Source organism: Megachile rotundata, chromosome 1 (genome assembly GCF_050947335.1).
Source record: "Megachile rotundata isolate GNS110a chromosome 1, iyMegRotu1, whole genome shotgun sequence".
Lineage (NCBI taxonomy): Eukaryota > Metazoa > Arthropoda > Insecta > Hymenoptera > Megachilidae > Megachile > Megachile rotundata.
Window position 1 is genome coordinate 4453876 of NC_134983.1, and position 13966 is coordinate 4467841.

Consider the following 13966-nt stretch of genomic DNA (forward strand, 5'->3'; position numbering starts at 1 on the left):
ATTTGGAGATTTAGGGATTTGGGGATGTAAAGAGTTGGAGATGTAGGAATATGATGATTTTGGAAAGAAAATTGTCTTTTCCTCCTTATCATCTCTTTCGAACAAAAAGCCTGGTACAGACAAATAAACGCAAAAATTCGACTACCTACTGTCCTGTGCTATTAGCACAGCTTACTGACATAGTGTGAACGACCCCTTACTGGCCTAGTGTAAACAGTCCTTAAAGCCGTCAGGTATTCGCGATTGTATTAACCGGAGTGGGGGAAGAACTTCAGGGTTCGGGACTTCTTATCAATTATGAGGGATTATTTCGACAACCGTCCCTTCGCTCGCTTTTATTTTGATTGCGCTCCTCGACGTACAAATCAGTTACTTTTATAATTCAGGTTCGTTTCAAGCATTATAACAGTCTTGTAATATATTTGAGTTCATTTCAACATTACAAAAAATCTAATTTGCTTTTAATTCGTTAAGAATTTTTTATAAAATTGTTTACTTTCGTAGTTAAAAACAAATAATTAATTAATCCTTAATCTGCCGTTTGCACTGTTGATTACACAATTAACAGATGGCTTTGGACTTCAAAAAGACTTTGTATAGAATATAAAAGATTATGAGGAAATTTAATATTTTATATATAATTAGCTGTTACAACTACATAAATAAATAAAATGAGAACGAAAGTTTGAGAATGTACATATTTCCTGTATAATGAATTTCTTTTTGCAAACCGAGTTAATTCTTTTCTCCAACGTACCTGATATTCTACGAACAATTTTGTGCATTTTATTGTTGTATATTGTTTTGTTATCCTCCTATATCGAATAATTTCCGAATAGCTTTGCCTTTTGAAAAATCTCTTTTATACCAACAATATTTCTTCGATTTTTGGTGTACAAAGTGATGCGATATTGAATGCAGTTAATAAATTTCACAGCGGGTGGTATTTCTCTCGAAATTGTCGAGCTTCTGCAGAATGCAATCTCCTCAGTAAATAACCGCTGTCCTTTAATCTATTTAGAAAACTGAGGACAGAACAACTTGCAAATCCGCTTACGAATCGCTGTATTATTTTTATTTCAGTTACTGTACGGAATATTCGTAGCATGTACTTTTCACGTAGTACATAAGTCCTATACCGTGAAACGACGAAAATATGCTCTTCATTGTTTTACGGCATAAAACTCGTAAACGAGTAAGCTTCTTTTGATAATTATTTTAACATTTAATGAGATATTTTTCCATTACAATTTCTGATTTTTATTTCGTGCTTATGTTTTACACAAAAGGTACCTGTTTATTTTACGTGTACATTTAGGATTGGTAAATCTGCTTGAAAAAGTACTAGATATCAAATGATTTGCAATAATGTATAGGAAGGCCGTCCGATAAATATATAATTAACGTACCTAACTTAATCTAATATAGAATGTTGAAAAATTATAGAAAATTTTTAAGTAAAGTGTAGAAATACAAATTGTATAAATATTCGAAGCTGTAAGAAAGTTATGTTATAGTTACTTCATAAAAAGGGAACTAGTTTAATGTTTTGTTTTCAGTTCAGCATAGTACATTTATATTTTTATTCAAAATTTATTCCCACAATTTTTAAATCGACAAACATTCAGATTCTCAAATTTTTTAATTTTCAATTCCTAAAATTCTAAAGGTGCAAGTTTTTCAGTTATCAGATATTATAATTCTTTTTAACAATATGTTTTCAAATTTTTAAATACTCTTTCATATTTTCTAATTCATACACTTTCAGATTTCCAAATTTCCAAATTCCCATATCCCGAATTACCAAAATTTTTTAATTTTCAAACTCCTAAACTGTCCAAGCTCTCAAATTTCTAAATTTTCAAATTTCCACATTTTCGAATCTCCATATCCGGCTCCATATATTCGGGTTTTCCAAAATTTAAATTCCAAACTTAATTTCCAAATCTTTACATTTCTAATTTTTCTAATATTTAAGTTTCAGTATCTAAAAATTTCCATATCTTTAATTTCCAATATTCTTCAATTTTTGAATCTGGAGGATTTTGAAGAACCGAACCCTTAAAGTTTCAAATTGACAAATTTCCAAACTTGTAAATTCTCAAATTCTGAAATGTTTACATTCTTAAATTCTTAAATGTCTACATTATCATACTTGTAAATTCTCAAATTCTTAAATGTCTACATTATCATACTTGTAAATTCTCAAATTCTTAAATGTGTACATTATCATACTAGTAAATTCTCAAATTTTTAAATGTCTACATTATCATACTTGTAAATTCTCAAATTCTTAAATGTCTACATTCTCAAACTTGTAAATTCTTAAATGTCTGTTGAGAATATTGACAAAATTTAAAAAATATAAGGTAGAATGCGCACTAGACGAATGCGCATACAGCGCCGTACCCTTGTGTGTATGTGTACGTGAGATCGATCTAGTACTGGCCCGATCGATACGGAGCGGGGGCATTCGCAAATAGACTTGTTAGTAAGACTCATGTGTGCACGTGGTGAAATAGTTAAAGAACATTTTGTTAAGTAATAAATATAAATTTAAGAAGTAAATACAATTATATTAATTATCCACGCTTCTTAACAATGTCTACATTCTCAAACTTGCAAAATTCTCATATTTCTAACGTGAGAACGATATTTAGAAATTCGAAAGTACGTTATTTTGAAAATTTACCAATCAAAGTCAACTGCTACCATTTTCTCTTACGTAGCCATATTTTTCATTTAAATCCACATGAGAATGCACCTAATTATCAACGACCCACTGCGAATTGAATTTTCTGTTTAATTTCTCTAAACCGCGGCTAATTGCAGATACTTGAAACCGCGAAATCAGCGAAAGAACGTGTAGAGCATATTTATCCACTCTGATTTCTTTACAAATGCATTTAAACAAACATTTTTTAGGTCAAAGTTAACCTATTTCGCTGAATAGGAAGGTCCTTTGCCGTGGATACGTTTCTTGAATCGTCGAAACCTTGAAACCCTCGAAGCGTAAGAAAGTTTCGAGTATCGAGAATTCGAAACTTTGTACCCTTTTCGTGATTCGGGACTCTCGAAACCCAGATAAGAAAACGTATAAAATCAACGAACAAGAAATCGTTCACGTGCTTCGAATCTTTGATTCTTGTATTGAATATACCGAATATTCGTACGTGATGCTTTGCGAAAGGTCGGCGATTAGTTTTTGAGGATATAAGCAAATCGACACTTTTTTATGTTGAAAAATTGTATCGGTTCTTAAGACGAAATATTCGTCTTGCAAAACAAAAGCGCTTCTAGTTTCGACAGTTTCGACTTTCGAGAGTTCCGAAATTTTATAAAGCTTCGGATTCGAGTTGCGAGAATTAAAAAATTCGGTTCGAACCCATCACTATCCTCGATTTAAACGAATTAATAAAGTTTCCGTTGAAGTAGAAACTGAATAAACGTAGTTGATAGAGAAAATACAAGGTTCACGAAAGATAAAGATAATGTTGTTTCGCAGAACAATGGCGCCCAGCAGCTTGCTTCTGAAGCGACGGTCCACATTGTCTTGGAGGACGTTAACGACGAAATACCTTTGTTCACCGAACGTGAGCAAGAAACCGTTCTGGAGGGTGAACCGGTTGGCAGTAAAGTTACTCAAGTCAACGCGATTGATAAGGATGGCACCTTCCCGAATAATCGGGTGAGTAAACATCACAAGTATTCGCTTCTACTGATACACGAAACGTCTAAGCGAATCTTACGCATCTCTAAATAATATAACGATGAATTAATTAATTAGTATTACTCTCATTCGTGCAACGCGTCTCTTCCTAAATTTGGCTGAAAATTTTGTTGCATCTGACAACTTTTTGATGTTACAATATTTTTTAACTATTGCTTAATTTTATGTACAGAAGAAATCATATTTTGTGTAATATTCTGGATAGTAAGTAAATTCTAACATTCCGGACAAATTGTAAAGGGACATAAGTCTAAATTTCTGGACAAACTTGAAATTTATCTCACACTTGTATTTGTACATCTACAAAATTTTTCTACTAATTCATTAATGATTTCAATTTTTTAATCTTCAGTAAATATTTTTTAATTTTTTTGTGCAGAATAAGATGTAAGCAGTAGTATTTAAGGAATGTAATGTGTATCACAAAATCATTATGTTCATACAATATTATTTTCAGTAAATTTCAAAAAAGTGAGATACAGTGTACGAATACATGTAACTGGAGCAACTGTATGTTTGATAAAGAATGTTGACATACCCCTCTTATGCAATTACTGTGAAAACAAATTTATTAATTCATATAAATCTCTTTGGATGAGCTTAACTGTTTACTTTTATTTATTCTAAATTATTAAATTGAAGGTTTCTATTTACTTTAAACTATTAAATTGGTGGGTGTAATTTTAACCGTAAAGTTAGATTAGGAAGATTTCGAAAAAGCAAGCTCGAATGAAATTTGCTGTGTCAGTTAAAAATATAAAAGATAACTTCGTACATTCCTATATTTATTTCTTCCATTAAGGAATATCATTTAAGACTGAAAAATACTATTTTAAACTTAATAATTGAAAACCATATTTTTAAAACAGTCTGTTTCAATTAAAATATAAGATCGGTTAAAATTAAAGAATGAATTTTTTCATATTTAATGTATTTTTAGTAACCCATTGTATGTTACCTCACCACACTAATCTCTTTCAATTAAATTAAAAATTACTTATAATTTTTCTCTAACTCTGTATCTAATCAACCGTGTATTCGCAAGATTCATAGTTTCAGTTTCTCCAAATAAATATCATGTTAGAGATCCATTAAAAGGATACATGTATTATTCAGACCAAAACTTTGTTAATTTAAGCCCCTGAAATTGTGTTTGTCGAAGTCGCTGTTATGATGGAAATGCCGTGTAACTTTGTTGCCGGTGTAACGTTGTTATGCTGCAAAATACCATAATTAAATGTGATCGCGTGAACCCCGTTATAATTTAAAATGTCGTAGTTTCATTGCAACGCGTCACTCGCAAGTGCTTCTGACACCTTATATAAATGTCTGCGACAATGTTTATTCACACGTTGTTGTCCTTTCATTGCGAGAACGTTAAAGGAAGTTTGTAACATTTTATTTTTGCAGTCAGTCGAATAAAATACATATAACGATACGTCTTTTAAATCCTGAATGTTCATACACTTTTACATCGCAGTTATTGATAATATAAAAGTAATTTGTTTGGAAAATATGAATTTTATTAATATAAATACTTGACTTACATGGTGCAAATTTAATTAATAAAAATTACTAGTATGTTAAAATTTTTTTAGTTGTCTAAAATTAATTCTTATAAAACGGTTCGAATGAGAAAGCTTTATTTTGTATTGTCAATACTTATAGTTTGTTAGCAATGTTTATGATTGCTTTGTTGAAGTTTATTTATCACTTTCAAATTTTAATGCAGAGAGTAATATCTCAATGACATTTACGAATAAAGTAACGATTTTATTTGTAAGTATAAGAAATATTGAAAGCAATTTACATCAGTTCACAACAAAGAGTATTTTATAATCTATGATGACATCGATTGGAATAATGTTTATTCAGAGTTGAATAGCAGAGTGATTAACCTACTGCTAATTTATTGGTACTTTAGAAGTATATTATATATACGAATGTATTTATGCAAATATTATTTATTTATCTTCACGGGGTAACGTTAAATGTGGCAATTTTTGATATTGTGTACACAAACATTTTTGATTGAATTATTAAAAAATGACTGAATTTAGTAGGATGAATGAACGGTTTCTTATTTCTAAATAAAATAATTTATTAATAGTTTCGCACTGGACCATCAAATCTGTCAAATATCGTTAGATTTTTTTATTTTGGATTATAAAATTTGTTAAGATACTTGACTTAACTGTTTAATGTCGATGAAGCAGTCAACGTAAAGAAATATTCCGTTTCACATATTACAGATTTTTTATTGACAGATAATTCAAAAAACTTGATAGCATTTAGTAGTTAAAATTTTATTTAATTAAACTATCACTACGGTATTTCTAAGATTTTTTTATAAAAACAAAACCAAGTCATGCGTTGCCTTGTGTAATAAATAAAGGGAAATAAGTTATTACTACACATTAATACTGTCAAGCGATTAAAACTCAGCACGGTCGTTTAAAAATGACTTTTTCGTGTCTACATAAAACTTATTGCTTCAAATTATGCGTCTCTTAAAATCATTCAACTGTTATATGAAACATTTTTCGTTATCGTCGACTGTTTCATAAATATTTGATGAATTTGATTTGAATAAAACAATCTGTATAAAAAAAGGATTATAATCTGTACAAAATCAATACACATTGAGCAAACAAAATCGCAGTACGTGCTTTTATATAATCGAGATCGCAAATAGATATAAATGAAATATGATGCATCAAAAAAACCAAAAAAGACGTCGCAGGAATTTTCAGATAGATACGTATATTAAAAAACATTTCAATATGTATTCACGAATAAATGCGATACCTGACATTTTAGAGTAAACGAATATGAAATTAATTAGTTTTCAAGCATAAAAGAAAGTAGAAGTCAGCTAATTCTCTGGGTGGAAATTCAAACATATTCTTTTTCGCGTTGTATCGAAATGCTCAATAAACTTTTGGTCTTGTTTTTACTCGTACTCGTACTTCTTAACACAGTAACTGCCACTTCATGTATGGGTGATGTTCAAATTTTCATACGAATGTACAGATGTCAACCCAGGAGTTGGCGCGTGACCGACCCAAAAATAAAGGAAGTTACGCCTATCCCTACCGTGAACAATTTTAGCATTACATTTTGCAATTAACAATGTTAAATAACAATAACATCTGCTGAACGCAATTCGCGTTATCCCATTCACTCTCGAGACATTTGCCGATTTTTATGAACTAATTGATTTAATTAGCATGAACTAATTGTTTTTGAACTAATTGTTTTTGAACTAATTGGTGTGAATGACTGTTTGAGCCAATAGTACCACTGCCGAAAATATGTGTAATAGGCGACCATTTTTCTATTTTGATTAAGTGAAGCCATAGCTTCTCTAAACACCTTTCTATTTTAATGCGGGGAAAATCTTCAAAAGATACCACGCGCCCTTTGGAGAGGGAACGGGGTAGGTGGGACTTTTACCCACTAAATACCCCATCAGCTACCTTTTCATTATAGGGGCGTTTTGGGACTTTTTCGGCACTACTTTCCGGAACGCCCTGCCCGGTGCACTTTGCTGCTCTTCTGTTCTCTAAACACCTGGGTCAAACTTTTTACGCATCAACTCGTGGGTTGACATCGGTACCTATATTACTAAAATTTCGTTCACTTATCTAACTGAATATTCGAGTAATAAATACTACAAATAATAACTATAACAAAATATTATTATTGGTAAAACTTGATGAAAACATAAATACTATGTATTCAAAGTTTCAACTGTTTATCAGTCAGCGTTAACACAATTCCCAAAATATCAATTCTCAAAAAGCCAAAAATCTCTTAAAATCGACTAGTGCTAAATTATTGCCATATTTGCTCTTGACTGTATATTTTGTATATGCATATGTGTGTTGTGTGAACACTTATGCGTTAAACGTAGTTTGCTGCAAAATATTAAAATGTTGAAATCCTTTTCTGTTCAGGTGACCTACTACGTGGTAAACAGCAGCAGGAACGAAGGAAAGGACTACTTCGAAATCAACAGCGAGACGGGCGAGATCTTCACGAAGGTGGTGTTCGATCGTGAAAAACAAGGCGCTTACGCATTAGAAGTTGAAGCCAGAGATGGTGCACCATCAGCGAGACCTAACAGCAACGGACAACCGAATTCAGGTATGTGGATCATCGAGTGTTCTTGGAGTTCGTTCATCGTTGCCTAGCTATGTCGGCGCGTATTCACCTCGAAATTGAATCTGCACGAAAGAGGGTTCGGATTTGAAACTTAAGCCGGAACGTACGATCGTATTTCTTCGTACGAACGCAGAGTAAAAGGAAAAAGAATTTCGTTCTCCTTGGATGGCGTTCTTTCGATAATTCTGCCACGATTGATTCGTGCATTTTTCTGGGGTTGGAAAGAGTTTAATACGAATTTCGTATAGTACTCATATATTATCATGGTTAAAAGTAACAGATAAGGATTTAGGTACTTCTGTTATTAACGATAAGTTTTATGGATTAATTCTTTCTTATCCGAAGCAAAGCTTTAGGTTCCTTTTTTAATATTAGTGCTGTTAAAACTGGTTCAGTAGGCTGGACCATGAAGGAGAAAATATGTTGATACTTTGAGTGTCGCGTCATTGGTGATGCTTAAATTTTATACGAATTTTATCACATGTGTTATTAAGAATTTGTTTATCTAGTTGAAAATACTCGTTTAACTACTTTAAATTTTAGATAATAAATATACAAAAATATTTTGAAATATTTGGCAAGATTTGTTAACAATGAAAATATTACTCAATCAAATTTTTAATTGCTTCAGTATGGCAATTCCAGAAGATTAAAATCGGTAATACCTTGCTTTAACTATCTTATTATAAGAGAAATTAACAACGAGAACGTGCAAATTTTTTAACATTTCTCCTTTTTAAGTATTTTCTTTTAATGAATGATTTAGATAGAATTAATATGAAACAGTCCGCATAAAAATAAAAATATTTTGAAAATCTACTGTACTAGAATTAAAAGTTATCCGGTTTCGACGTTTCTAAAGTTGCAAATTTATATAAATAGAAAGTAGTACAATTTAAATGTACGAAATTTTTTTGGTAGCCCAAGATATAAAATATAAACCTTTTATATACTCTTAATAGGGAATACAGATCAGTTGTAAAGACGTATAAGCGTTAAGCATCCCTTAAGAAAATTTTGACTGAAAATATGAATAATGCAATAGTTTCGTGAACGTAGCTCTTTTATAAATTGAGGAAAGAGCATATTTTGCATTTGAAAGCGATATATAAGTTACTTTATTCTACGAAACTGTACTGCTATTTAACTTTCCAGTATCAAAGAGAGTTCGAGTTTAATGATACCGCTAAAATATGATTCGTTTATAAAGTTTGTAGTTGAAGAAGGATAGAAGGTCAATCTAACAAATTTTTATTACATCCTGCACTCGTTAATAAACATATTTTAAATGAAATTGTACTTTGCAATGTGTTTACAGTAAAATAATATGCTTCTCCGTGAACTTTCGTGAAATTTGTAAATGAAAGTTTTTATTAAGGCGAAAGTTTCTGCAATTGTATTAAAATCACGATATTGAACGTATGCTTTATTTCAACGTGACATAATGTTCTACTTTTATGAAATTTTTAATAATTTTAATAGTTCTTTTGACAATTAAGTTTCTTTTAATAGTTCTGTCGTTTCTAACAGTTTAATCAATAGTTTTTTTATTATAATAGAAATTCAACAAATAATGTGTTAAAATTAAATGGCGTGAATAACTGAGTTAATTTCGAGATTTTTCATTTGTTTTCGACTATCAGTATTTTAAAACAAATTCTAAAATTTTTGAGAATGCAATGTAAATATAAAATTACTATTTCCCCAAAACGAAACCAGTTTGCAAATTCTATCGAGATTTAATCCTCCCTTTTGATGAATGCACTTTAAACATCAATTTCAATTTCGATGAAACAATTTGCCGTGCTTTCATATAAACTCATCGATACCATACATATTACGGTTTTCAATTCTTCGTCGATTCGAATGTATTTCGAATAAAATAGCTGAGTTCACAGGGAGGTTACTCCATTTTCATTTGATTCTTTTACGATTATCCTATTCCAAGGATTCAGAACACGATTGCACGCTCGTGAATCTTTTCGCGAACGTTCAAAGCCGGATTGGTTTGTGCATTCGCGAACAAACGACTCCGTTTCACTCGGCACGTTTCAGAAATTCATTCTCCGTTGCAAATTTATCGAACCACCGTAATATAGAATTCAATTCCTTTGGTGACATTGTAACCGGTTTGTTCATATAGAAATCGCAATTGTGCGATGTTTACCCGGGAAATTACACGACACATGTACTTAAAGAGTGAGCCAGCTGGTCACGTTTTAGTAATTTTCTGTCAGGAAAAATGTCTGTATCGCATAGCTTGGTCAACGGGGAACAATTGTTCGTTATTTCGCATTCAATCACACGTGAATTTTCAAAGTACTATTTCGTTCTGTAAATTCTGCGATAACTGAACTGAATTATAAATCGTGTTGCTTTTGCGAAGTATATGAGACTTGCGGAAACTTCAACGTCACGGAAATTCAACTGCCACGTAACTTATGATACACCTTTCACATTAAGACTATTAATGAGTTACAGTTGATCACAGAAATATTAAGCAGTTAAGTGTGTTTGATAACTATATCCGTCATGGAGATGTAGCAGAATTTTGTGTCATGACGACTATATCCGCCATGCGTACAATTTTGTTACAATTTGATATTTAAATTGTAATTTTGGCGAAAAATGAATTATATTCGTACATTGTAATATGTTTAAAATGTTTAGAGATCAATACAAAATGAAATAAACAAATAAAAAGTGTAATTGATTTTAGATGGATTCATGAATTCATGAGAGCTAACTCGTCATTGCTTGATTATCGCGACACACACTGGTGCGCGCTTTGCAAAAAGATCGCTACAGTTAACTGGTTAAGATTATTTCGTTTCTTAATCCTTTAAGTCTCGAACAACGACATTTCATTGTAACACTTGCGAAATAAAATTAATATTAATTTGCAAATAGTTTGCAAGTAATTATATTATAGAAATGGTGCTTTGGACGATATGAAAGCTGGAAATTACTTTGTGGAATGGTTAAAATTGAATACGTTTCAAATTGTAGGTTACTATCACAATTGTGTGGATATTTGAAATGAAAAGATAAAATTCACTTTATCCTTTGAATTTCAAGTGTTTTATTTATTTAAAAAGTTCGGCGAACTTCAAACATTATAGGATGTTGAAACTTCATTAATAGAAATTCCTTCTGGTAGTTTAGCAAAGTTTCTGAAAATTTGATGCTAAGGATTTATCATTAAATTTATATTAATCTGCACAACTTTGAACAAAAATTTAGAGCTCTGGAGTAACGAACTTGGAACTTTTCTATTGCTTCTTTTTTAACTTAATTTTAAAACTCTTGTTCCGTGGAGCTATAAATATATAGTTTTAACATGAAATACAGTCCACTCAGGTTTTTTATTTATTTAATCTCTGTAATTGTTGTCTTGTTCGTCGTATGTATAAATTGATACTCGCAATTCTGAGCTGACTTGCACCATCTCTGAATCTCTGTCCCGTGTCTTCACCAAACCTCCTGTGGTGCTTTCTGCGAAGTCAGAGATGAGACCTACCAAGAGATCTTCTCATTAAGCATACTTCAAGGACGTGGGTTCCCAATGTATCGGGCTTGAACCATATACTAGTTACCACGTGCACCACAGCAGCAGGATTTATGGCGGGCATACAATGGAAGTGTCTACGGCTGATCAAAACTAATGTCATATCTTTTCAAAGGTCAAACAACCACTTGATTGGTTACCTTTGATGACATTCATGCTAGACCAACTTCCGGAAGCTCAATCGCTAATCAGATTGGACAGGACAGAGAAATGAATCAGTTTACAAGAAACTAATAAGAGAACAAATTCAGTTCAGACAATTGTGCATATTACTATTGCAATCTATAGCGAACAGACACATTCAGAGTGAAAAGGTTTTCAAAGTGACGATCACTTGCATTTCGTCTAGCGATCAGAGCAGTTTCATTTATCAATCGAGTTCCAGTTTTTCATTTCAAGCATTATTTCATTTTTAAAAAAGGAAAGGCATTTTCGGCTCTTGAAACATCCTTACTTCCGTAAAAGGAGTAAGGAACGCGATTAGTGCAAAGATTAATAAACGAACAAAAAATCGCGTAAAAGAGCAACTCTGTTGATCCTTACTTGATTTATTAACAAGTATAGAGTAATTAAGATAGCTGGAGAGGGAAAATATCGTATGTACTAATATTGTAATTTATAATATGTCAAAATAAAGCGAAAAATAGGAAAACAGCATTTTACGTCAAAATCACGATAAGATATCAACTCTTACGGGTGAAATAATATTGAAAATAGACCATAAAAATACTTTCAAAAGTAATTTTCTTTGATTACATTCGTTCCTTTGAAATGATAATGCACGTTTGTGAACGTGTAGAAATAATTGGGTTTTATGTAGACACCTGAAGTTCCTTTGAACGTTATGACGAAACATTTATACGAATTTTAATAATTCTATCATTACACCGTTAAAGGTTAAGTGGGGTAAGTGCAGACTGGTTTTTGTAAAGTTGGTATTTAAGCATAAGTATTTTCAGTCTGCTATGTAAATACTGAACGCTGTCGATATCGAACGTTTTGCACAATTACTACTATTTAATTAATATTAACTAGGACCTTAATTTTCCTTGTACATTTTGATTTTAATAGGAAATTGTTTAAAATGTCAACTACTCTGCACTTTCCCCGAAAACTGGGTAACAGCGTAACTTAAAGTTAAAAATACTTTGAAACTTTATTTCATATGCAATGGGGCAAGAGCAGAATTATTAACAAATCTGCTATAAAATGCTTTTTACTGCATTATGCAAGTACTCTATACTGCAAACAAGTGCTCTTAGCTGAAATATAAAAAGGAATATAGTGAAACAATACAAGGAAACAAACATTAAATAGAGAAATTTCGCTCACATTGTAACAAGAATAGCCTGCATACGCACTTGCCCCGTTTACGAACTTACCCCACTTCACCTTAACGCAAATTTAAAATTAACCCCTTACCTTATAACATATCGCCAGGCTCGCACATTAGAAATCAAATGTCACAAACCTAAATTTACGTAAAAGTCGAATTTTAAGTTCGATGCCAACTTTAACTGAAGGATCCAAGATTTTGGATTTCTAAATTCAAAATATACCTAATATTTCAACTTACTCATCCTAATATCGCAATAATTATATGTGCGTTGTAGTGTCAGCAGTAGGTGACGATTAAATGACGTATGTAATCATTAGAATTCCCAATAAGTGAATATAAGTGGACTGTCCAAAAAATGCATTTGACTTGAAACGACTAAAATTTATTTTCAAATGTACTTTACCTTTTGCACTCGAAGGTAATTTGTCTGTTTACAAACAGCAACTTTAAAACTTACTAGTACAAAAGTTAAATGAATTATTTACATGTTATTATTTCTCTACTAATAATTTCCACTATTGTCTGTTCTACTATGTTTATACATCACACGTGTGATATTACAGAATCAGTTAAAAAATGCTTATTTCAAATTGTTGTACTAAATAAAATTGTGACTGTAACACCTTTCGAGCGCAAAGGATTAAATAATTGTCTGTTCAAGAGCTTCGAAGATCTACGTTTCACAAAAGCTCAGGGTGTACAATTTTTGTGATATTGATAAGGGAAAACAGTTTTTGATTTTCTATTGGTTTAGCTAAAATTCGAGTGACGTATGAAGTGGGTCTTTTCCCCAAAGTGATTGTAGCAAATAACAAAAACCAAGCAATAATAAAAGCAAACCCTAACATGAATAGAAAACTGTAGACAAAGGACTCTGTTGCTAAGGGTTCTGACAACCAGATGTAACAATAAATCAAAAAACACTTACCGGAATGTAATGACTCTTTGGGTCTTATTGCTGCTGGTAGGTAAAGAATTAATTCGAAACTATAAATGTGAATGATCGAGAAACCTTAAACTATTATATCGCTGAAGGCTTGAACTCAGGATCGTAGTAACTCTAAGACCTAACAATAATAATAAACTCTGACACAGCTAGAGAAAAACTTGTTAAGAGATTAAAAACAAAGGGGAATGATACATAAATAACACAAATTCTTGA

General features: G+C 31.6%; 1 protein-coding gene across 7 annotated transcripts in view; it reads left to right on the top strand.

Moving 5' to 3' along the window:
- Positions 1-13966, top strand: part of LOC100879277 (neural-cadherin) — a 511227-nt gene that overhangs the window by 158030 nt on the left and 339231 nt on the right. For all 7 annotated transcript variants that reach the window (XM_076538467.1, XM_076538441.1, XM_076538445.1 and 4 more), the window contains 2 exons: positions 3506-3688; positions 7690-7879. In XM_076538467.1, coding sequence (XP_076394582.1) covers positions 3506-3688; positions 7690-7879 — 373 coding nt within the window. The remainder of the gene's footprint in view (positions 1-3505; positions 3689-7689; positions 7880-13966) is intronic.